The 22,542-nt window shown below is 50.8% G+C and overlaps 1 protein-coding gene across 6 annotated transcripts in view; it reads right to left on the bottom strand.

Annotated features, from left to right (window-relative positions):
• The window catches only part of COL15A1 (collagen type XV alpha 1 chain), a 99,596-nt gene that overhangs the window by 36,728 nt on the left and 40,326 nt on the right, over window positions 1-22,542 (bottom strand). For 3 of the 6 annotated variants that reach the window (XM_082403757.1, XM_082403759.1, XM_082403758.1), the window contains 10 exons: window positions 20,941-21,088; window positions 17,667-17,776; window positions 15,041-15,196; window positions 13,700-13,852; window positions 11,546-11,695; window positions 10,889-11,029; window positions 8,334-8,384; window positions 7,074-7,160; window positions 5,781-5,906; window positions 4,837-4,899 (listed from right to left, as the gene is read on the bottom strand). In XM_082403757.1, coding sequence (XP_082259883.1) covers window positions 4,837-4,899; window positions 5,781-5,906; window positions 7,074-7,160; window positions 8,334-8,384; window positions 10,889-11,029; window positions 11,546-11,695; window positions 13,700-13,852; window positions 15,041-15,196; window positions 17,667-17,776; window positions 20,941-21,088 — 1,185 coding nt within the window. The remainder of the gene's footprint in view (window positions 1-4,836; window positions 4,900-5,780; window positions 5,907-7,073; window positions 7,161-8,333; window positions 8,385-10,888; window positions 11,030-11,545; window positions 11,696-13,699; window positions 13,853-15,040; window positions 15,197-17,666; window positions 17,777-20,940; window positions 21,089-22,542) is intronic. The other 3 variants (XM_082403762.1, XM_082403760.1, XM_082403761.1) reach the window with 1 other exon arrangement.

The following is a 22,542-nucleotide window of genomic DNA, read 5'->3' as shown; positions in this document are numbered from 1 at the left end:
TGCACGGCCACACACAAGGCCCTGACACCATGATACACCCGCCATCTAAGGCTGTGCCTTCTCCCAAACCCCTCTTTCCCTGGGCCAGATTCGCCTTCCTATATCAAATCCATAGAGATGACAGAGTGCATAGTTCCAAAATAGTCATGCTCAAAAATAAGATGGCGAGTGATACTGAATCTGAAACAGTGAGGAATGGCAAAGAGAAAACATGGGAAGCTGAAGCCAGAGGCTTCGGTGGTGGAGAGAAACCACAGGTAGAAAAATATCAGGCAAGGGAGGAGTGGAAGCCAGGAGCAGGGTGTGGCTCTGACAGGGAGATAGGTTGAAATTCTGGAGCTAGATAGCCATGGAGCCCTGCCCATCTCCCCTCACCTCCCACTTCCACTCCTGCTACAAGGATAATAAGAGTCGTTTACTGGAGCAAAGGGATAGGGCAGAGCCCCAGGTGGCTAGTGGACCCTGGGAGGTCCAGGGGTACCCCAAACATCTAAGATCAGCTGTTGAGGTGCCCTGCCTGCTGGCACATCCTACTCCTCCCGTCACCTTCCTGAAACCTGCAGAAGTAGCTACCACCCAACTCCCTAGTAATTTGTACAAACAGAGGCAGGAAACAGACTAAAGAGGGATTCCAATTTCTAAAGCAAACACACAAACAAGAAACACTACACATTTGAGGAAAGGCAACACTCTGAAAGAGAAACAACAACATCAACCATGGAAGGTTTCCTGAGGAAACAGCTAAGAACACGATCCAATCAGGAGTCTAAGTAAATACTATATATTCTCAGGGAGAAAAGGGAGGATATTACAGCCAGGAAACAAGGACAAACTATTATGAAATAAGAACAGTGGTTATAGAAAAGAATCAGGGCTTCCCTGGTAGTGCAGTGGTTAGGAGTCTGCCTGCCAATGCAGGGGACCCAGGTTCGAGCCCTGGTCCGGGAAGATCCCACATGCTGCGGAGCAGCTAAGCCTGTGTGCCACAACTACTGAGCCTGCGCTCTAGAGCCCGTGCGCCTAGGGCCTGTATTCCGCAACAAGAGAAGCCACCACAATGATAAGCCCGTGCACCACAATGAAGAGTAGCACCTGCTCACCGCAGCTAGAGAAAGCCCACACGCAGCAACAAAGACCCAACACAGCCAAAAATAAATAAATAAATAAATATTTTAAAAAAGAAAAAATCAATTAGAGACCTTAGAGACAAAAATATATAACTGCTGAGAGAAAGTACTCTACAGAAGGGTTGAATAACAGAAGAGACACACCTGAAGAGAGAATCACAGAAAGAATCCCGTTACTCTATGGGATGGTGGGAGGAGAGGGGTGCTTGCAGAAGGAAGCAAGCCTGGCTGGCTAGACTCTGTCACTTTCCTGCCTGCTGGCCTGACCTGGGAAAAATTAAGTGTGACATTTTATCCTGGGCAGAAACAGAAAGAATCAGGTTCCAGTTTTGTTGCCCAATCTGCAGGCTACAGTTTCTGTGTCTGCTTTTCTTGGGTGTGACCAGCCACACCATCTTCTGCTGCCTGACGCAATCTGTCCTTGAAGGAAGTACCAACCTTATGCATTTTTCAAGTAACAAGTCAAATCACAGTCAGGGATATTGTGAAATAGAAGTTAACTTAGTCCCATCTCTTGACTTTTGGACTCTACCCTCTGAAAAGATTATTATTGTGTTGCCAGTTGACCCCGTTCAAGAAAAAGATGTTCATAAGGTAAAAAGCTATACTTTGTCAATTGCCTTCCTGACTCTTTTCAAATCAAGAGTACATCTTGTAGCAGTTTCAAAGGAAGTTCTAGAAGATATGTGGGACCTTGATTTATCTTTCTCAGAAACAGATGATTTTATCCAGCTTGTACATATGAAGGCAGGAAATGAGTCCCCTGTCACTGGAGGTGTGTAAGCTGAGCAGAGATTGTGGAGGGGCATCAAGGATCAAATGTATCATTGGATCTTATGTGGCGTTACATCCCTGAGATTATTCATTTTCTTTAGCAATTTTTGTTATTTCACATTCAGACTATTCTCCTTGGTTTACTTTTTTGGGGGGCGTGGAGGTGGGGGGTAAATGTCATGTGCGAGGCTTTCCTCCAGCTCTCCAGATGCAAATTTCCAAGTCCTTCTAGAGTCTACTTTTCCTTGACCAGAAAACATCATATACACACAGGGCAACAAGTTAGGCCTCACAGCAAATTCCAGGAAGAAAAATGTGATTTATCTGCCACAATTAGTCTGGGCAAGCCTGCCGCTTTGCGCACAACCGAGTGTCTGAGCAGCTGCAGAGTGCACCTGTGAGGGTGTTTGTGTGCGGATGTGGGCATGGGCGTGGGTATTTTTAAGCCCGAGACCAGCCAGGGAGGGGTGTGTGGGGGAGGGGTGTGTGGGGAGGGGTGTGTGGGGAGGGTGTGTGGGGAGGGTGTGTGGGGAGGGGTGTGTGGGGAGGCGTGTGTGTGGGAGGGGTGTGTGGGGAGGGGTGTGTGGGGAGGCGTGTGTGTGGGAGGGGTGTGCGGGGGAGGGGTGTGTGGGGAGGCGTGTGCGTGGGAGGGGTGTGAGGGGGAGGGTGTGCGGGGGAGGGTGTGCGGGGGAGGGGTGTGTGGGGAGGGGTGTGTGGGGAGGATGTGTGGGGAGGGTGTGGGGAGGGGTGTGTGGGGAGGGGTGTGTGGGGAGGGTGTGTGGGGAGGGGTGTGTGGGGAGGGTGTGTGGGGAGGGTGTGTGGGGAGGGGTGTGTGGGGAGGGTGTGTGGGGAGGGGTGTGTGGGGAGGGGTGTGTGGGGAGGGGTGTGTGGGGAGGATGTGTGGGGAGGGTGTGGGGAGGGGTGTGTGGGGAGGGTGTGTGGGGAGGGGTGTGTGGGGAGGGTGTGTGGGGAGGGTGTGTGGGGAGGGTGTGTGGGGAGGGGTGTGTGGGGAGGGTGTGTGGGGAGGGGTGTGTGGGGAGGGTGTGTGGGGAGGGTGTGTGGGGAGGGTGTGTGGGGAGGGTGTGTGGGGAGGGTGTGTGGGGTGGGTGTGTGGGGAGGGGTGTGTGGGGAGGGTGTGTGGGGAGGGTGTGTGGGGAGGGTGTGTGGGGAGGGGTGTGTGGGGAGGGTGTGTGGGGAGGCGTGTGTGTGGGAGGGGTGTGTGGGGAGGGGTGTGTGGGGAGGCGTGTGTGTGGGAGGGGTGTGTGGGGAGGGGTGTGTGGGGAGGCGTGTGCGTGGGAGGGGTGTGTGGGGAGGGGTGTGTGGGGAGGGTGTGTGGGGAGGGTGTGTGGGGAGGGGTGTGTGGGGAGGGTGTGTGGGGAGGGTGTGTGGGGAGGGGTGTGTGGGGAGGGGTGTGTGGGGAGGGTGTGTGGGGGAGGGGCGGGGCAGGGAAGCTGGTAAGAAGAACAAGGAAGATGAGAGTAAGTCTTGTGCTGTTTCCTGCAAAATTTAATTTCTTATGAAACAGTACGTGTAAAATGAGTTCTATAAAGCTCAACAATTGTTTCTTTCTTCTTTTTCTGAGAAATGAGCTTTCCACGAAAATCGAGTTACTGTTTCAATAAAAATACTCCTGAGAGCTGACGGAAACTGGAAATTCAGTGACAAGCACGGTGTCTAGGGAGTCAGCACTTTCCACAACTCCGTCCAGGTGGGGTACACAGAAGGCCTCCACTCCCCACCCCAGCGGGGAGGCTCCTCCCTCCTCTGAACCCCAGTGAAGCTCATGCCTACACCTCTGGAAGGAAGCTCACCTCATCTTTATTGCCCCCCTTTGCGGAACATGGGAATGCAGTAGGGGCAGGACCCCCCCCCCACCCAGCACCATGTAGCTTAACAGAAGACTACAGGGGCTTACAGAGAAGGGAGAGACTGAGGGCGTGCGAGACTCAGGAACGGAGGGTGAAAAGGGCACCTGAAGAAGTTTCATTCATGCATCAAACTGCTCACAGAAGCCTGGGCTAGGTTCTAAGGATACACAGACAGTGCTCACGCCCTGCTTGTAAGGCTGGGGTTGGGAGCAGACTGGTAAGCGAACAGCGTCAGTGACCCTGGCTGGAGGGGTCCCGCAGAATCAGTACTGTGCTAACGGGATGCAGAGGAAGGAGGGGTGCTTTCTGCTCAGAGAGTCCAGGAGAGCTTCCCAGAGGGTATATCTGAACTGGGCTTCTGAGAATGAGGAAAGGGAAAGGACAGCCCAGAGAGGAAACCACAGGCCAGGGCCAGGAGGCTGTGCAAGCCCAGAGCCTTTCAGTAGGGCTGGCTGGCTGGCCTGGAGGCCGGTGTGTAAGGGGGCAGTGGGAGGTGGAGCTGGAAAGGTAGGTCGGGAAGGGCCTTGAAGGTCTGCACATAGTGAGGGCTCTGTCCTGCAGGCAACGGGGAGCCGCTGGCGCTTTCTCAGCGGAGAGGGCAGTGAGTGCTGACAGCCTGCTCTAGGAAGATGGACCGGGCAGGTAGCTGGAGGCTGGATTGTGGGTGGGGAGAAGGGGGCACCAGCGAGGAGCCTGATGCCACACTGCAGGCGAGGAGAGATGAACGTCAGGTCAGGGTGGAGAGAGAGGTGGACATCAGATTGGCCAGTCTTGGCAACAGATGGTTCATGGTAGGAAAGGGAGAGGAGGGAGGAGTTAGAGAAGACTCTGCTTTTGAGTCCAGGGGACTGGGTAGATGGCAGTGCCATTCACGGAAGCTGGGGACATGCAGGAGTGGGCAGGGGAAGGCGCTGAGTGCCGGTTTGGGCATAAAGAGCTCTGGAAGGGGGAGACATCCAGCATGCGGACCAGAATGGGATCAGAGGCAAGGTCAGGCTTAGAGGTCAGAGAGGCAGGGTGGGCCTGGTGATTCCCCGTGTTGGAACCCGCCCCCCTCTTCTCCGTACCTTCTCCCCTTTCATTCCAGGAAGGCCGGAGGCTCCATCAAGTCCAGGCTTTCCCTCAGGGCCCTGAGGAACATCAAGGATAATCAGCCCACAACATCTCTGAGAAGATTCAAATATGAACCCTCTTTGGAAAAGGAGGCCAGGGCTGGGAAGACCCAGCGGGTGAGGCCAGTGGGTCCAAAGCCTTGTGTCAGCCGGTAGCAGAACACCTGTCCTGGCCCCAGTTCAGCCACGGCCGGCTGTGCATCTGTGGACGAGGGTCCTTCACTCTCTGGGCTGCATTTTCTCTTCTGTGGGGAGTCGGGGGCAGGGCTGGACTAGGTGATTTGTGGGGGCCTCCCACCCCGGTCCCAGCGCTGGTGCTCTATGATTCCAAGATTCTGCATGAGCCTGCATTTCCTATACTAAGATAAAGCAGCGAAACAATGTGTAGGATGATGTTTTTCTTGGCTGCTGCTGCTTTTTTTTTTTAAATAAATTTATTTATTTTATTTATTTATTTTTGGCTGTGCTGGGTCTTCATTGCTGCACGTGGGCTTTCTCTAGTTGCGACAAGCAGGGGCTACTCTTCGTTGCGGTGTGTGGGCTTCTCATTGCGGTGGCTTCTCTTGCTGTGGAGCACGGGCTCTATGCACTCAGGCTCAGTAGTTGTGGTGCATGGGCTTAGTTGCTCTGCCGCATGTGGGATGTTCCTGGACCAGGGCTCGAACTCGTGTCTCCTGCATTGGCAGGCGGATTCTTAACCACTGAGCCACCAGAGAAGTCCGGCTGCCGCTTCTTATGAGTCTTAGTAATGTCTCAGCTGAGGAGGAATTTGTTTACAAACGCTAGCTAGCTCCTCACTCCCTGTTGTAAGCCTTAGCACTGGGGTCTGCAGTCTGTACCCCCTCCCTGGCTAAAGGAAGCCCCATAGGCACAGAGGGGCAATGGCTTCGGCAGCTCACCGGGGGACCAGGTTCACCAGCAGGTCCATCTTCTCCAGGGGATCCAGGGGGTCCCGTGAAAACATCAGTTCCTGGTTTTCCTGGAATCCCAGGTAAGCCAGGTGGGCCTGGGGGACCTGGAGGACCCTAAAAATAGATACCTTGTTAAGAAACAGTGCAGGAGGGGACAAATATATATGTTCCATTCACTCCATTTCTGAAAACAACTCTACAAGTAGAGACTGGTATTCCTACTTAGAAGATGGGGAAACTGAGGCTTAGTGACATGATGTGACTTGCTCAACAGCTCACACACACAGCTAATTAGGAGAAGAGCTGGGATATGAGTCCAGGTCTTTTTAAGCGCATTATATCATGTTTTCTCCCTAGATGTATGTACATAATAAAAATATAATTTGTTGGAATTCTCAGAGATGCTCTAATTTAGTTTTCTGATTACCTGAGAGGTTAGTCCAAAACTGCCTATTGTTAACCCTTATTAAAAACATCCCTGCAATGTACTAGTCTCTTTAGCCTCGGGCTGGGTTGGCTGATGCCACCAGCTTGGAAGTCCCAGCTGGGTCCCGCTCCACTCATCCAGTGAGTCCTGAACCCTTCCAGCCCTGCCATGATGAGTGAGCAGAAGGGCAGCCGAGTGGAGCCTTCTAGGTGGGGATTCAGCACCAGGGCTCAGAGGAAGGGATGGAGATGAGGTTGGGGCCCTGGGGACAGAGGCACGAGATGCAGCTGAGAAGAGAGGTGCTCCCGGGGGAAACCTAGAGGGACCAGTGGGGGCCCAGCCTTGGGCAAGAGGCTGGGGGAGCAAGAGGTGCCAAAGAGGCAGAAAGAGTGGTCTGGAGAGGTAGGGAGGGGGCCGCCTCAGGGTAGGAAGGATTTTGAGAAGGGTCTGGAAGCCAAAGTGTGAAATGCTACCTAGAGAAGAGGCCAGCAGGTCTCTGTAATGGGTAAGGGGGTGGGGGACAGAGCTAGGTGGTAGAGGTGAAGGTCATGGGCATACCTGCTGTGGAAGAGCCTGCTGGAGAAGGCTACCGGGGGAAGGAGGCAAGTGGCAAAGTGGGGCACCTGACTATAAACTAAGGCTCAGACTCACTTAAAACTGATGGAAGACGGAAATGCCAAACATATACAAATGTGGAGGGGAAAGTAGAGCGAGTCCCAGGAGCCCACCATCAGCCGCAAGAGTTATCAACGGTGGCAATCTGCTTTCATCTGTTATCGGCCCCTGTGTCCCTCCCTCCTGGATCCTCGTGAAGGCTGCCCCCGACACTAGGCTGTTTAACCCTTCACACTTACTCTTAACAGTTCCTTGCTGCGCACTGGGTCACCAGAGCCGACGTCCAAGCCCCAGCCCAGGCTGGAGCCCTCAGCCTCCACTCCCACCTGTACAGAGAAAAAGTTCCCACGGCTTGGTTTCACCTGCTACTCTCCAAGGACAGCTGTGTCACTGAAAGTCTTCCCATATTCTGTGGCCCTATAACTGCTGCTGCCAACTCTCCTTCTGGCTTTTTCTCCCGGTCCCCTCTACAGTTGCCCTCCTCCCTCTCCCCCTCCCAGCTGTGCGGCCAACACACAGCCAGTCCTCAAACACAGGACACTCTTTCACAGCCTCTTTTGCTGCCTTTCAAATCCCTACTCATCCTTCAAGGCCCAGTTCCATGGTCACCTCCTCCATGGAGCCCTACCCAACCCCATTTTCAGAGAGAATTCACCTCTCCTACTCTGTGTTCCCACCAGCCACTGTGGGGGTCTGGATTTAGCAGTAGGACGACCTGACTTGAAGCTCAGTTGTGCGTGTGTTGGTTCCACTACGCTAGGACTCCTCCAGGGTCAGCCCAATCCTGAGATACCTCTGGGTGCCCAGTGTCCAGCATGAGATCTGACACTGAGAAGGCACTCATTATGTACTTGTTGAATATCATCAAATTCCTCCAAGGAACAAAAGGAAACTTCCAAAACACCTTTCTGGTACTTAGTTCCTGAAGATGGGAACCAGGCAAGGCCTAATTCAATCATCAAATAAGGAAGAGCTGGGTTAGGGGTTAGAGCTGAGCTTAGGCAGATTGTGGCAGTGTGGGCGTGTAGGTGGGAGAAGGGAGGTGATGATATAAAGGCAAGGAGACAGGAGGCTGTTGCCAGCATCCAAGGGATGAGGAGGTGCTGCACAGCTAGACTCGGGGGCTTCGGGACTGACTGGATTGAGGGGAGGCACTCGAGGATGTTTCCTGGCTTCTCTCTTCATGATCAGGAAGATGGGGTACCATTCCCAGAGCAGGGGAACCCTGCGGGGAGAGCAGGCCTGGAAGCATGGTGACAAGCTCAGTTTGGGATGTGCTTAGTTTGAGGGACCTGGGGGTCTTTCAGGGCACAGGATATAAACGGGATGTAAATAGTTTCTGCTCCTGGACTCTCTGAGAGAGTCCTGGTACAGGAAGGAGAACTGAGCTCTGACTGGACGGCACTTGGGGGCAGACGGGAAGGATCTGCCTGTGGCTGTTTCGTGCATCCCCGGCCCCTGCACACTGTGCATGTGACAACCCTGGGTGGGAATCTCACCGTGGGTCCAGCAGGTCCAAGGGGGCCAGGAAGCCCCTCCCCAGCTTCACCCTAAAGAGAACAAGATGTCAGTGGAACACTGGGCACCCCTCCCACTCTCCCCTCCTCTCTCCCGAAACTGCGCTTATTTCAAGAGGAGGCTTATGCAGGAGTTCTATATACCTCATTTGTTGAGCGTGTACTACGTGCCAGGTAAAGTTTTCCATGTATTAATTCATTTAATCCTCACCACATCCCAGAGAGAAAGCTCTACAATCCCCATTTTATACATGAATAAACAGAGAGAGGGGTGTGGCAGAGCCAGACATGAATGCCCCTCTCACCCACTGCCTTGGGTGACTCTGAGTTTCAAAATGAGCCAAAAGATATTCCAGAGTGGGTACTCCCAAGACTGTCCCTATTGTGTTATTAAACTGTCTGCTCAGGAATTGGGGCACCCATTTCAATTCATCACAAATTCCTGACACAGGCACTTAGGGTGATCTATCTTCATTACTTATGTGCCATTATGAAATCCTGCATGTTCGTCTCTCTCTTTCACCTTTCTCCCCACACCTCTCTCCCCCTCTCTCTCTTCTTGGAGCTTTTTAAAAATCTCATTGGATGGGAATTCCCTGGCAGTACAGTGGTTGGGACTCTGTGCTTCAGCTGCCGTGGCCCGGGTTCAATCCCTGGTCGGGGAACTAAGACTCCCACAAACATGGAGAGGCCAAAAAAGAAAAATTAAAAAAAAAATTGTTTTAAACATCTCATTGGAAAAGTCAGAAGCCCCCTTGACGGAAAAACCACCGTGTATTAGGAACCTACCAACCCTCACAGTTCTACTACTTTAAGGCCACAACTGCCGACATTTAGGGAGGGTTATTTCCTTCCAGGGTTTTTGCATGTGTCTATTTTTAAATAGTTAAGACCACAGTAGGACCACCTGACTTGAAGCTCAGTTGTGCGTGTGTTGGTCCCACTAGGCTAGGACTCCTCCAGGGTCGGCCCAGTCAGTATACTGAAGTTCATAACCAGCTTTTTTTCCACTTAGCATTATATGGTAAGTATTTTCCTCCATCATTAAATACTCCTAATAAGTATAATTTTAATAGCTGCATAATGTTCCATTATTTGAACATCCTTTAATTCAGTTAACTCCCCTATTGTTGGCTAGTTAAACTGTGTCTAGTTTTTTTTCCATTATGGACAATACTGAGATTAACATCCATGTACACAAAGCCTTTTTACATATCAGACTATCTCCTTTAGGATTGATTCCTAGAACAAAAGTGTCTGGGTCAACAATACACAGTTTTATGGTGTTGATATGTGTTGACCAAGAACTTCTCAGCAGTAGTAAACCACTGACACTGTCACCAGCATAGCTGGTCTCACCAGGCCCTCACCAAGTGCCAGCTTCTCAAAGCACAAAATATACAGGATCTAAGGACAACTGAACCAGGTTTCCCAATAAATCAATGGCAAAAAGAACAAAGTAGGTGGGAGACAATCATAGACTAAAAGAGACTTAAGAGACACATCAACCAAACACAAAGTAGACCTTGTTTGGATTCAGATTCAAACTAAGTGCAAAAAGGCATTTTTAAATAACTAGGGTATTAGATAATATTAGATAATATTAGATAATATGAAGGAACCACTGTCAATTTTGTTAGATGGATAAAGACATCCATTATTACCACTGATGGATGACACTGTGGCTAAGGGGAAAAAAAAGGTCCCAGATCAACCTATTAACAATACACATTAACATGTTTATGAGTTAAATGATACAATGTTTGGGATTTGCTTTAAAATACTCCAGTCTTCCCCTTCCCTCCACTCCAAAAAGATGGCTGTGGGAGGCGGAACAGATAAAGCACGACTTGCATAATGTTGCTGAGTGATGTGTATGTGGGGGGGTTTCCCACTTCTAAAAGACAAAGTCACAGCCCTTAAGTGGTGACAACCTCGCACCTGTGCATAGAACTTTCCGAACATTCCCTGACCTGCATTCTGACCTGACCTCACAGCCACCCTCTTCTACAGATGAGGAAACTGAAGCCCAAAGAAAGGGATTTGTGTGAGATCGTACAGTTGCAACCCAAAAACTCGTGTTGGAAGAGACCTGAAGGTGACCGTCTCCCCCTTCCCCACACACACACACAAACACACCTCCGATGCTTCTATTTCCTCTACAGTCCCTGCCACGTCTTACAAGTTTCCCCACCTCCAGGATGGAATCTAATGACATTTGAGATGGGCCTTTGTATCTTTAGGCAGCTCTGCCTGTTAGAAAGCTCTCATTCCAATTAAAGAAGTGGGCAATTTGGGACACAAAGCCAGGTGCCCTAGGTTTTTACCTCTTGCATCTTCTCCACAAACTGCAGCTTCCTTGTGTGTTCCTAGGTTGGAGGACCCTCAAAAGTCCAAATTCCACATTTTGCGAACCAAAATGAAAACCTCCCTCTAGGAAAGCCAGGAGCAGGCCCCTCTGGCCTGCCTTTCTCTCCTCCGTAAGACCGGCCAAGTCAAATCTTCATGCCTCTACGCAAAGTGAAATCTTCACTTACCGGAGGGACCCCTCTTTCAGGAGCTACTGTGGGTATGGGAAGCGGGGGCGCCTCAGGGAGAGCGCCACCCAACTCTTCTGCCCCAGCCGCGGGAAGGGGCCGCTCTGTCGTGGCTGCTGCTAAGTCTTCATCACCAGGACCCTGAGAAGCCAAACCAACACGACGAATCAAGCCACCTCACCCATGATGCAATGTGCACACTGCTGCTAGGGAGTTTTGTTGACTTTCCTTTCGGTGGCACTAGCCCAGTTTCAAAGCACTTTCCTACCTACAACTGTCATTACACCCAACACACTCACAGAAGCACAGACTCATAATCCCCTTCTGAAACATGCATCTCCTCTAAACCCCCTCCCCAGTCATGGTGCTTACTGCCTCTCACCCCAGCAACGCTGTCTAACTTTGGACCACATTCCGAGAAAGTTCTCCTTGGACAAAGATGGGGGTAGAGGGTCAGGACAAAGCCTGCTCCTCTGACCCCCTCTGCTATGCTCCTTCAGTTACATCCTGCCTCCCTCTGGTTGGTGCCGACCCAGATAAATGCTCTAACGAAGCTGCCTGTGCATTTGGCTCTGGGAAGGCCGGCAACTGCTCCTGTCTCGTGACCCTGACCTCTCTCTCCCCTGTGAGGCAGGGAGGATGCTAGGAGACACTTACAGAAGTGACTACTTGCTTGGGGGCCGCTGTGGGTGTGAGGGGAACCAGGCCATCAGTCGGGAACCCGCTGGCCTCCTCTTCCTCAAAAGTGCTGAGGGGCACTTTTGCTGCAGCCGCTGCTATTGTTACGCTTTCTTCACTGATTAGACCCTGAAATGAAATTGGCATAAGGGATCGTGACACTTCATCCACACCCCTGGTTGGTGGGTGTGTGATTGTGGGGAGGAACCTCCTGAGGCCGTCAGATAAAAGCACGGTCACAGCTCATCTAGGACCAGCCTTAGTCCCCAGACCCCCAGAGCTCCAGGCTAGAACGCACCTCTCAGGTCGTCCCCTCCCTGCCCCGGAGTACCCTCCAGCACACCTCTGCCGCGTGCTTTGGCCCAAACCTGCACATCCTCAGGAACTGGCACTCCCTACCTCCACAGGAAGCCCTTCTATCTCCAGACAGCTTTGCTACTTAAGTTCTAGTTTCTGTTGAGTAAAGACTTGGTAGAACTGGGACCTGATCCCTAGTTTTCTCACCCTGTGACAAGGGATTTGCCTTTAAAGAAGAAGGAAAGGTAAGGAGGGAGGGAAGAAAGATAAAGGAGAAGAAAGAGAAGAGGAAGAAGAAGCAGGAGACGGTGGTGGTGACGATTTGTTAATTACAATAATCCAGTAACTGCCAAGTGGCCTTGAGAGCTCCATCACCTGGCCAGGGCATACCTTCCCCACTGTAAAGTTTCCTTGTCTGGACATTAGACCAGAGGTGAAAGGCTGGGAGTGAATGTGTGGAATGATCTCAAAGGCCAGTGTTGACATGTGATGGCCTGACAACCCCCTCTTTTCACTCACTCAGCAAACATCTACTGAGTCCCCAACATCTGCCGGGATGAAGACAGATCAATGAGCAAGAGGTATGTGATCCCTGGCCTCACAGAGCCTCCGGCCTGGTAGGGAGCCAGTTGTGATGAGGCTTTCCGAGGAGACGTTTGGGGTACTGGGAATGTGTCTGACGGGGAGACTTCACAGCCTGGGAGGCACCTCCCTGATGAAGCGGTGTCTGAGCTGAACTCTAAAGGATAAGCAGGAATTAACGGAGGGAAGAAGGAGGAGGAAAAGGTTCCAGGCAGAGAGGAGAGGGTGTGGGAAGATTCTAAGGCAAGAAGGAAATAGGCATGTTCAAGAAACTGAAAGAAGGCCAGTGAGGCTGGAGCTCCAAGAGCAGGGACAGTGGCCCAAGATGTGGCCCTGGAGGCTGGCGAGGCCGGACCGTACAAGCCTTGGAGGCCAGGTGCGGGAGCAGGGTCTGCAGCGAGGACACTGGGAGGCCCTCTGCAGAGGGCTGCCCCCACCAGAAGGAGCCGGGGGCAGAGAGGATGGAGGAGGCCAGGAAGGGCCTTAACCATTGCCCGGGCTGGGGATGCCGTATCTCAGTACAGGGGGCTGGCACTGGAGAAGGGTAGAAGGAGGGAGATCTGTGACGTGTTGAGGTAGAAAAATCAACAAGACTTGACACGTGACAGAACATGGGAAGTAAGGAAGAGGGAAGAGAATTCTGGATTAGGCAGCTGGGGGATGATGGTTCCATCATCTGAGATGGGAACACAAAAGGAGTGGAGACAGGAGTCTAGGTTTGAATCTGTTGAGTCTGAGTGTCCTAGGATACTTGCATCCTGTCTTCAGGAGTTGGGAGCAGTGTCTCCGTGAGGCCTGAGGAGAGGGCTGAGAAGGCCTGGCCATGCCCTTGGACCCTGCCAGGGCCTGCCTGCACCTGGACCCTTCACTGAGCTCTGACAGCCTGTGCTTGTGCCCAGAAACGGGCATGGCTGTGCCCGCCATCACCTCCTCCACTCACACCCAGCACTCCTCCACCCTGGCTCCCGACCCCTGCATCAGCCCTGGAACTCACTCCCACCTCACTTGACTCACCCATCTCCCCACGGGCCACTGGGGCTGTCAGCCTGCGCTGTCCCCACGCCTCCAGGGCCCACAGTACTCTCACCAGGCACCGGCAGACTGCACCTCTGAGGGAGTATTTGGTCAGAGAGGTGTCCCCTCCCCATTCAGGTTCTTCTGGATTTGCTGAACAGAATGGAGACCGGCCCCCTGAGAAGGCCAGGATCCACTCCCAGCTGTGACCTCAGCCTTCCAGCACTTTATACTCCTTACCAAAGTGACCCCTTCCCCAGGGTCCTGAGTGGGCATGGAGAGGGTCAGTCCCCCAGTGGGCACACTGCTGGCCTCTGCTTCCCCGGCACCACTGACGGGCACCTCGGCCTCCCATGCTGCTGTCGCTGCTGAACCTTCTTCGTTATCTGGACCCTGAATAGGAAGACATCACAAAGGGGCCCCATCACTGATCCGCGGCGCTGTGGCCAGGGGAAGCTAAAACTGCCCTCCCCAAGGTTACTGATCATTGTGGGGACAGATCCAATGGATGCTTTCCAGGCCTTTACTCACTGGGACTCTTGGCAGGAGGTGACATCGTTGGCCACTCCCAGAGCAAGAAAACACCACCCCTGACCCAGACCTAGACACAGCCTCCAAACCCACCCCCCTCCCCCCGCCTCCAGGCTTGCTTCCCCCAATCTTTCTAAGATCCTACTGTGACTACATCACTTCCTGCTTTAATACCCTTCATTCTACCTATTGCGTTGATATACGATATTTGCTTTTCTCTTTCTGACTTACTTCACTCTGTATGACATCCGTATGTACAGCAGAAACTAACGCAACATTGTAAAGCAACTATACTCCAATAAAAAAAAATTTTAAATAAATAAATAAAAAGGAGAGCAAAAATAAATAAAAGTTATATATCATTTAAAGGAAAATGAGCTAAGATCAAATAATTGAGTTTGAGGTCACTCATGCTTTACTGAAAGCTGAAATTAAAGAGCGTGTATAAAATCTGGAAAAAAAAAAATGCCCTTCAGTGACTTCCCATTTCTGCTGGACACTCAGCTCCTTCTCACGGTGTCCACGGTCTCAGAGGCTTCTCTAGCCACACTTCCCCTCCCCGTTGCTCACACCGGGCCCCACAGGCATGCTGCGCTTGTTTAGGTCTTTGTGTGCTCCTGTTGATGCCTCCAGGCCTTTGCTCCCGCTGGCCCACCTCCCGAACATGTCTCACTCCCATCACTTCTACGCATCCCCCTGGTCTCGCCTTCAGCCTCCTTTCCCCAGGAAGGCTTCCTGGCCCCCCGAGTCTGGGCTCTGGGCCCCTTCTGATACTCCCCTGTGCTTCTCCTGTTGTCCCTCTTCCCTCTCTGTTCCCAGGAGCTGGGTCTATCCTAGTCACCTGGAGCCCAGCACAGCACTCCACAAACACCTGCTGAATGAGTCAACAGAGGCCTCGGCCTCCAAATCAGTGTCTACTGGGACTCGGCCCCACAAGGCTGTCACTCTGTCCTTTGCAAACAGGTGAGGAAGGCCAGTGACTGCTCCCACCTGAGACGCCACCGAACTCCAGAAGCAAGTGAAGCGGAGCATGTACTCTGAGCTAATTACCAGAGTGACCCCTTCCCCAGGGTGCTCAGTGGACATGGAGAGGGTCAGTCCCTCGGTGGGCACACTGCCGGCCTCTGCTTCCCTGGCAGTGCTGATGGACACCTCGGCCTCCCCAGCTGCTGCTGTTGCTGCCACACCTTCTTCCATATGTGGACCCTGGGAACAAAGGCATCACTAGGGACCACGTCACTTGCCCATGCCCCCGATCAAGATGGCTGTGGCTGGAGAAGACTGACTGCCTGTGCCCTCCGGCAGCTTGCATTTCTGTAGCTTCTTTCCTCAAGGCACTTTGTTATCTGTGATGTTACCCCAGCTCCACAACAGTCCCAGAATCCCTGTGGCAGGAGAGACTGCAAGGCACGTGTGTCTCCCATGTGATTCCAAGCGTCTGTGTGCCACACCAGTGACTGGGAGATCAGTGCCTCCTGAGACACATATAGCTATGCCTCCTGCTACAGTGCTAGACACTTCAATCTAGACCTGTCTTCCTCCCTGTGACCTCCCCTACGTGCGCACCCAGGAGCCATAAGAACAGGGCAAGTGTCTTCGTCCATGATGGTGCTTCAGAGATACGCAGGCAGCAGCCCCGTCCTCCTCAGCCTTCTCCAGACTGGACACCCCTCTCTTTCCCTGTGACTCAATTTCCGCGGGAAATTCACAGGCAGATTCTCTGAAGGTTACACAGCAGATGCAGGAAATGGCAACAGAGAGCAGCTTTGGCTGTTGGTGTCACCAAACCGACTATGCTTTATCTCAGCTTCACAAAGGTTTGTTTTTTAAAAAAATTTGGGTGGGGTTTTGCTTCGTTTTGCTGCAAAAAGTAGTTCTTTTGGGGTTTTTTTTGTTTTTCAGCCATACCTCATGGCTTGCGGGATCGACCAGGGATTGAACCCTGGCCCCGGCAGTGAAAGCCTGGAATCCCAACCACTAGGCTACCAGGGAACCCCCCAAAAATGTAGTTCTTTTGGATACTAAAAACACTAGGCTGATCAGAGTTAGACATATTTCTTTGCTGAAGGACTTCTCAGAGCCTTCTCTGTAAGAAGAATACAGAGTGGATCATTCCCCAGACTTATTGGCCTATAGAACCATTTTTCCATATAACATCAAATCCTTACAGAATTACGTCCCCCCAAAACAGAGAAAAGCTGATGTCATAGGATTTTAAAATGAGATTTTTTTTCTGACTCAATGTCAGCTAAAGCCCCAAAGTACAAGTACAATTCCATAAGCCTCAGATAACCTCCGTGTTCTAAAAAAAGGAGCCAGACGACTTACATGGGACAGGCAAAGAGACAATGAAATGGAATCAGTTCTATCAGCATGAGCCCACCACCTGCCTTCGGCTATGTAAGAAAAGGTGAAGAATTCATTTAGGGGTTGAGTGATTAGAGACTTTTGTAAGAATTCCTTTGGAGACAATTTTCTGTGTGCTGTGGCTCCCCCCTGGCCCCCACCACAAACCATTTGGTGAGCTGGGTACGTAGTGTTTGGACTTTGGGAGGCAAAGGGACTGGTGTTTGATTCCCTCTAGGGAAATACCAAAGGCAAAAGCAGGGAGCCATCCAGACTGAGTCAAGAGAGAGAGACAGAGATATCTGCCCTGCAGTTGTTTTCCTGGTGATTGACTGATATGACCCTTCCAAAGGGAGCCAGCTAAAGCCATCTGGAGATGGACTCCCACCCAAAGGGCCCCCTAGAGGATCAGGGTGACCAGCACGGGGTGGAAGCCCAGTCGGAAGTTAAAAGGCCCAAAATGGACTTGGGTCCTAGATTCCCTGCAGGAGGACCTCTAAGGAATCACAAAAGCCCCTGTGAGAGAATGTTCCAGCAACCAGATATCTTCCCCACAAAAGGCCCAGATCACTGTCTGATAAAACTGTGTCGTTTTCTCCAGGTGGGCCAGACTTTCTGGGGGGCGGGGGGGAGTGATGAGAGGGAGGAGAAAGAAGTAAGAAGACAGAGAGGAAATATCCCTAACCATGCTTCCTTCCCTGCCTGGCTCCTGGTTATATTTGTATTTTTATTGAATTTTTGATATTATGCTGCAGGGATTTTGGAAATACCTGTGAAAATAGGATGTTACCAGATAGTAACTGAGAGACGAGAGAAGTGTCTTGAGTTTTCATGCCAGGATAGGGGAAAGAATGAGCTGACACAAGGTTTTTAGCAGAGGCCAGAGGTGAGAAACATAATTTGCTTTAATTTGGCACCCTCTCATGTCCAGCATTTAAACAACTGGCTTTGCAAGTGTAAAAGCCAATTACCAAACAATAGAGCAAACACACCTGCAGTTAATCTCATTCTCTCTTGAAGGGGCTCAAAGGGCAGAAGACGCTGTGCATCTTCACAACAAGAGGGAGGCGGGTACCGTGTTGAGAACCCAGCATTCATCTCCGGGCAGGTTTGAGGACCTGGCTCTCCTCCCCTGTCCTGGTGCATCCCTAGGGAGACTCTGGGGCCCTGGGACTCCTGCCTTCTCTGTACCAGCAGGAGGGAGGCAGTCTCCCTGATATTCAACTAAAACCCTTGTGACTCTCTATGGTGCCCAAGACAAGTCACCATCAAGTCTGAAATAAGCAAGCAAATGTACTACTGACTCAGATGAAATTTACCATTCACTCACCTCTTCAATGACATGAAGGAAGGCCCCATCCGCCGAGCCAGTGTCAGTAATGGGGGAAGCGTCCACAGTATCAACTGTCTCCAGTGTGTCATTCAGGATCTCACCAGACCCTACAGGAAGCAGGCATTCTGCACTTAATAACTGCATTTTGCAAATGAAAAAGAATGTGGTCTCTCTTCACCTATGACTTGAAAAGATGTCCATAATACAGGATTAAGAGGGAAAAAATGTTGCAGAAAACCGGACAACGAAAGGCAGTATTACATGGTGGTTTCGATCACAGGCTCTGGCACCAGCTATAGGGTGAGAACCCTGCTTTGCCGCTTACTAGGAATGTGACCTGCGGCAAGGCATTTACCCTGTGGCTCAGGTTCCTTGCCTATAAAGAGGGGATCATAATTCCTGTCTCCTAGGGTCATTTTGAAGATTATGTGTTACAAGGATTAATTAAACTAATGCAAGAAAGGCACTGAGGACCTGACATATAGTTAGCAAGGGATAAATGTTCATTGTCAGTGTGGTTCTACATTTGTAAAAGGAGGAAAAACTATATATGAGAATACATGTTTTATCATCATTATATATATTATTATATAATTAATACATTATTATATATAACATATAAAATATATAGATAATTATGTATATATGTGTGTGCAGATAAACCACACATACTAGGCTAAACCACAGTACTTAACAGTATTGGTTTCTTCCAGAGGACAGCAGAGGAAACTATTTTTTTGGTTCATACAACTCGGCATTGATTGAACTGTTACCACAAGCACGTATTTCTTTTGCAATTAAAAAAAACAAATAGAGTCCTAAAGCAAAGAAAAAGACATTATACTAACATGAATGCCTGCCTGTTACAGGCTGGGCTGCAGGCTAAGCACATCCCACGCACTCCCTCCTGGAAGCCTCCGGCTGGCCCATCTGTCCTACCCACAAGCACCTCCACACCACCTCGCAGCGGGTGGACAGAACCAAAGCAGGAATCCTACGTTTTCAGTATCCCCAATATCACCCCACGGTGTGTGTCCTGCTCTGATCTGCACACTAACACCCTGTGATTATTAACCCCGTTTTGCAGAGGAGGAACAAGGTCCCACATAAGAGGCTGCGAAGGGGCCCTGAAGCCAGCCCTTTCCACACACACTGTGCTCATGCACGCCCCATGGTAAGGACACTGTCGAGGGGGAGATGCTGAACTATTCAAGGGACCCTGTGCCCACATGCACTTAAAAGACTGAATGCCCAGGAGTGGTCAGTCTCTCACTGCTCTCTCGTCCTCCCTGCTCTGACCACCAGGGGGCGCTGTGCTAGCAGCCAGAGGGACCCCAGGCCTCTGAGTCCCCACCCCTTGGAGGACGGAGGGGGGGGGGGTGACAAAGGTCCTACACCAAGATGGTGTCAGGGACCCTTGGGATAAAACTCTTGGGAGGCTTTCGCTAGCCAGGGACAGGGCTCAGGGTTCAGCCCCTTCCTCCTCACTGAGCTGTCTGCTCAACAAGAATGAGGATCTCTAGCCAGCTCTGCTGCTTCTGCTTGGCCTTCTGTCTGCCACAGAAGTAATCTGACAGATGCCGGGGAACAGGCGAGCTGTGCTTAGGCTGGGTCCCGCCTCCTATGCACTCACCCCTCAGTCTAGGGGAGGCCCTCGCCTCCTGGCCCTGCAGCCTCTGCCCCCTCCTAGCCCCTCGCTCTGAGATCCTAATTCCCCCCAGGAGAGCAGCATGTGCAATTCACGTCCACACCCCAGCCACAGCATCCAGTCCTCTCATCCACCCGGGAGGCAGGGGTTGTGAACCCTCGCAGTGGACGGCGGAGGAATCCAAAGCTTGGAAATGTTGAGCAACTTGCCCACGCCCGACAGCAAGGAGGTGGCTGAGCAGGGTTTCCGTCCAAAGGGTCTCACCCAGCAGTCTTGCCACAGCTACACCCTGACTCCTTGATGGTATTGTAACTTTATTAAATTATTATATAATTTTTTTCTATTCAGTACTGTATACCTTCTCTCACAAACAGACTTCCCTAGTTGTTAAAATAATATTCATTTACTGAGGGCAGAAGTAAAAGGAATAATGATACATAGGATTTTAGAAGACATAAAATACCGAAGTACAAAAGAAAATAAAAACTACCTACAATCCTGCCACCCAGAGATAACCACTCACAGCATTTTGTTGTATATTATTCTAACTCTAACACACACACACACACACACACACACACACAGTGCTCTACGTGGTTATATATAAATAGATATAAATAACATATGTTCAAATTTAGGGTCACAGCACACATATAGTTTTGAAAGCTGCTTTTCTTGTGGAGTACACCATGATCATGTCTCTGGGTCATTAAATTTTCTGTGTCACCAGTTCCAGGGCTGTACATGTGAATGTGGGCAGTCTGGGTTGTTTTTGACCTTGTACCTAAATCTCAGTGCTCTGGTGTTGGCTGTAACTTCAGTTTGAATGGTTACCCCTCTGATAAAGGGCAGAAAAGGCAGGCCGATCTCCGGCCATGCTGCTGCCTGGGGGATCCCGTCAGACCCTGGGCTTCTGCCAGGGCTCTCCTGTATGGCTGGGCAGGGGCGAGAGCCCTGGATGGGTAGTCAGGAGGCCAGCACTGCCCCCAGGGCCTGCCAGTGACCTCCTGGGTGTCTGCCCCTCTTTGGCCATCAGTTTGTTTCCCACATGTGCCAACAGGAGTTGAGATGGCCTGATCCTCAGAGAGTCGGCGAGTTTGTGGCCAAGGCCGGGAAGAGTAGGGATTCTGGAGTCAGGCCTGGGCGCTGGCTCAGTCCCACCACTCACTAGCTGTGTGACTGTGGGCACATCACTCACCTTTCCAAGCATCGGTTTTTCCATCTGTAAAATACTAGCTAATACTAGCGACTAGTAGACATGTTGTCAGGATTGGAGGGGAAGTATGTAAACACTCGGCACACAGTAGGTATTTAATAAGCAGCCACAATTATCACAAGCTTTTCACACCCCAGGCCCTTCTGGAGGGGTGGAGTCTGGAGGTTAAAAGTTCTGGCATCCAAGATTAAACACCGGCTTTGCCGTTTAGGAGCCGTGGAGGCTCAGCTGGGTGACATGACCTCCCTGTGACTCGATTTCTCCATCTTGTTTGGGAAATGAGGATGATTATAGTCCCTTCCTCAGGGGGTTGAGGGGAAGCTCAAGTGAGATGCTCTCTATCACATACATCACCCAGTCGTCACTCAACAAAACCCACTGCGTATGAAGGTGCATTGGGGACTTGCCTTGCTTGGGGCTGCTGTGCGGGACGGCGCTCATGTTGGTGGTTTCCTGGGCCCGCTCAGGTACAGGTTCACCGGAAAGCTCTGCATCCTCAGAGGGAGAAGACAGGGTTGGAGGTGTGTTTATGGGGCCAACTCTTGCTTCTCTAGACTGCAGGGGAAATGAGACCCAAAGGATTTACTTGGCAGGAGAGCAGAAAAGACGGCAATGAATATCACTGGAGAAAACAGTATCTCCACAAAAGCTGAATAAACCCAGAAGAAAGCCTAGACCTGCCTATTGTGCACCTGGGTGATCACTGAGCCGCCCAGGCCCTAAAAAAGGTGTATGTTAGGGTAATTAAATTTTGTTCAGTTTACAGCAAGACTCTGATACTCTTGGCTGAAGCTCTTTGAGCACAGAGACCATATCCCTGTGATCCCTGCATCCCAGGCCAGCACAGAGGAGGTGCTCAGTAAAGACGCATTAAAGGGAGGGAGGGCAGGAGGGAGGAAGGAAGGGGGTTGTGCTCAATAAAAGCTGTATAAATCCAATCCCAGAGGTACACTGGTCCTGTATACCTATGAAAAAAAAGATGGGTATGGTTTCCTTTCTAGGAAACTTCAGCTTCTGTGTAACTTTTCCAAAGCCAGTCAATGTCTTCACCACCTTTACCAACTAGGAAAAAGCAAACAAACCAAAAACCCCAACAGTTGGAAACAGAGCAGTTCAGAGAGCTAGGCAGAAATCCTGATAAAGGGCAGCAAAGGTCATCCCCAGACCCAGGATCGGGGAGCAGCTCCTGTGACCCAGGGCTCGTTAGTGGTCAGATAGTCTCATCACTTTCTTAGCTCAAGGGGCTAGGGTGAATGGAAGGATCCTGCCGACCAGTGTGGTACCTGTGGTATGAACAAGAAACAACTAAGACACTAAGATTTCCGGGTAAATTTCTTACCACACCTATCACTTACCTATCCTGACTAATAACAGAAGGTTATTTCCTTAATGTCAGAACCTAGTATATAAATGATGAATCTCTGGTCCATCAGAACAAAGAAGATTCTTATGTGCCCCGTAACTTAGGATTTAATGGTTCAGTTCTTATAACCAAACTCGAGTCAAATTCCAGCTCTCCACTTATTAGCTATATTATATTGAGCAACTCATATAACCTCACTGAGCCTCAGCTTCCTCCTCTGTAAAATGGGTCCAATAATAACTACTTAAAAGTTATAAAATGCATGGATGTGCTTGGCACGGGGCCAGGCCCATAGTATGAGCCCATAAATGGTAGCTATCATCAACATCCCTAGATGTGATTTCTCTGGGTGTTAATATTAAAGGTGATTATCATTTTGCTCAACTGTACTTGTAGTTTTTTCCATAATGAATACGGAATACTTGTGTACTAAAAAAAGATATAGTTTACTGTACCTTAAAATCTCCAGGGTGAGGACAGAGATGGAAGGCTTCAAGAAGTTGAGCCTTGAAGAATGAACAGTTTCAGAGAACAGGGATGGAAGGAGGCATTGAGGTGAGAAAGGACACAGCACTGCCAGGGCCTGACAACCTGTGCTTGGCCAGGGTTCGAGGATGGAAGCAGGGGGATAAAGCCTGGGGAGGCA

This window comes from Balaenoptera borealis, assembly GCF_965194805.1.
Source record: "Balaenoptera borealis genome assembly, chromosome: 8".
Taxonomy (NCBI): domain Eukaryota; kingdom Metazoa; phylum Chordata; class Mammalia; order Artiodactyla; family Balaenopteridae; genus Balaenoptera; species Balaenoptera borealis.
Note: the sequence above shows the minus strand (reverse complement) of the source record. Positions and strands in the feature narration are given on the sequence as shown.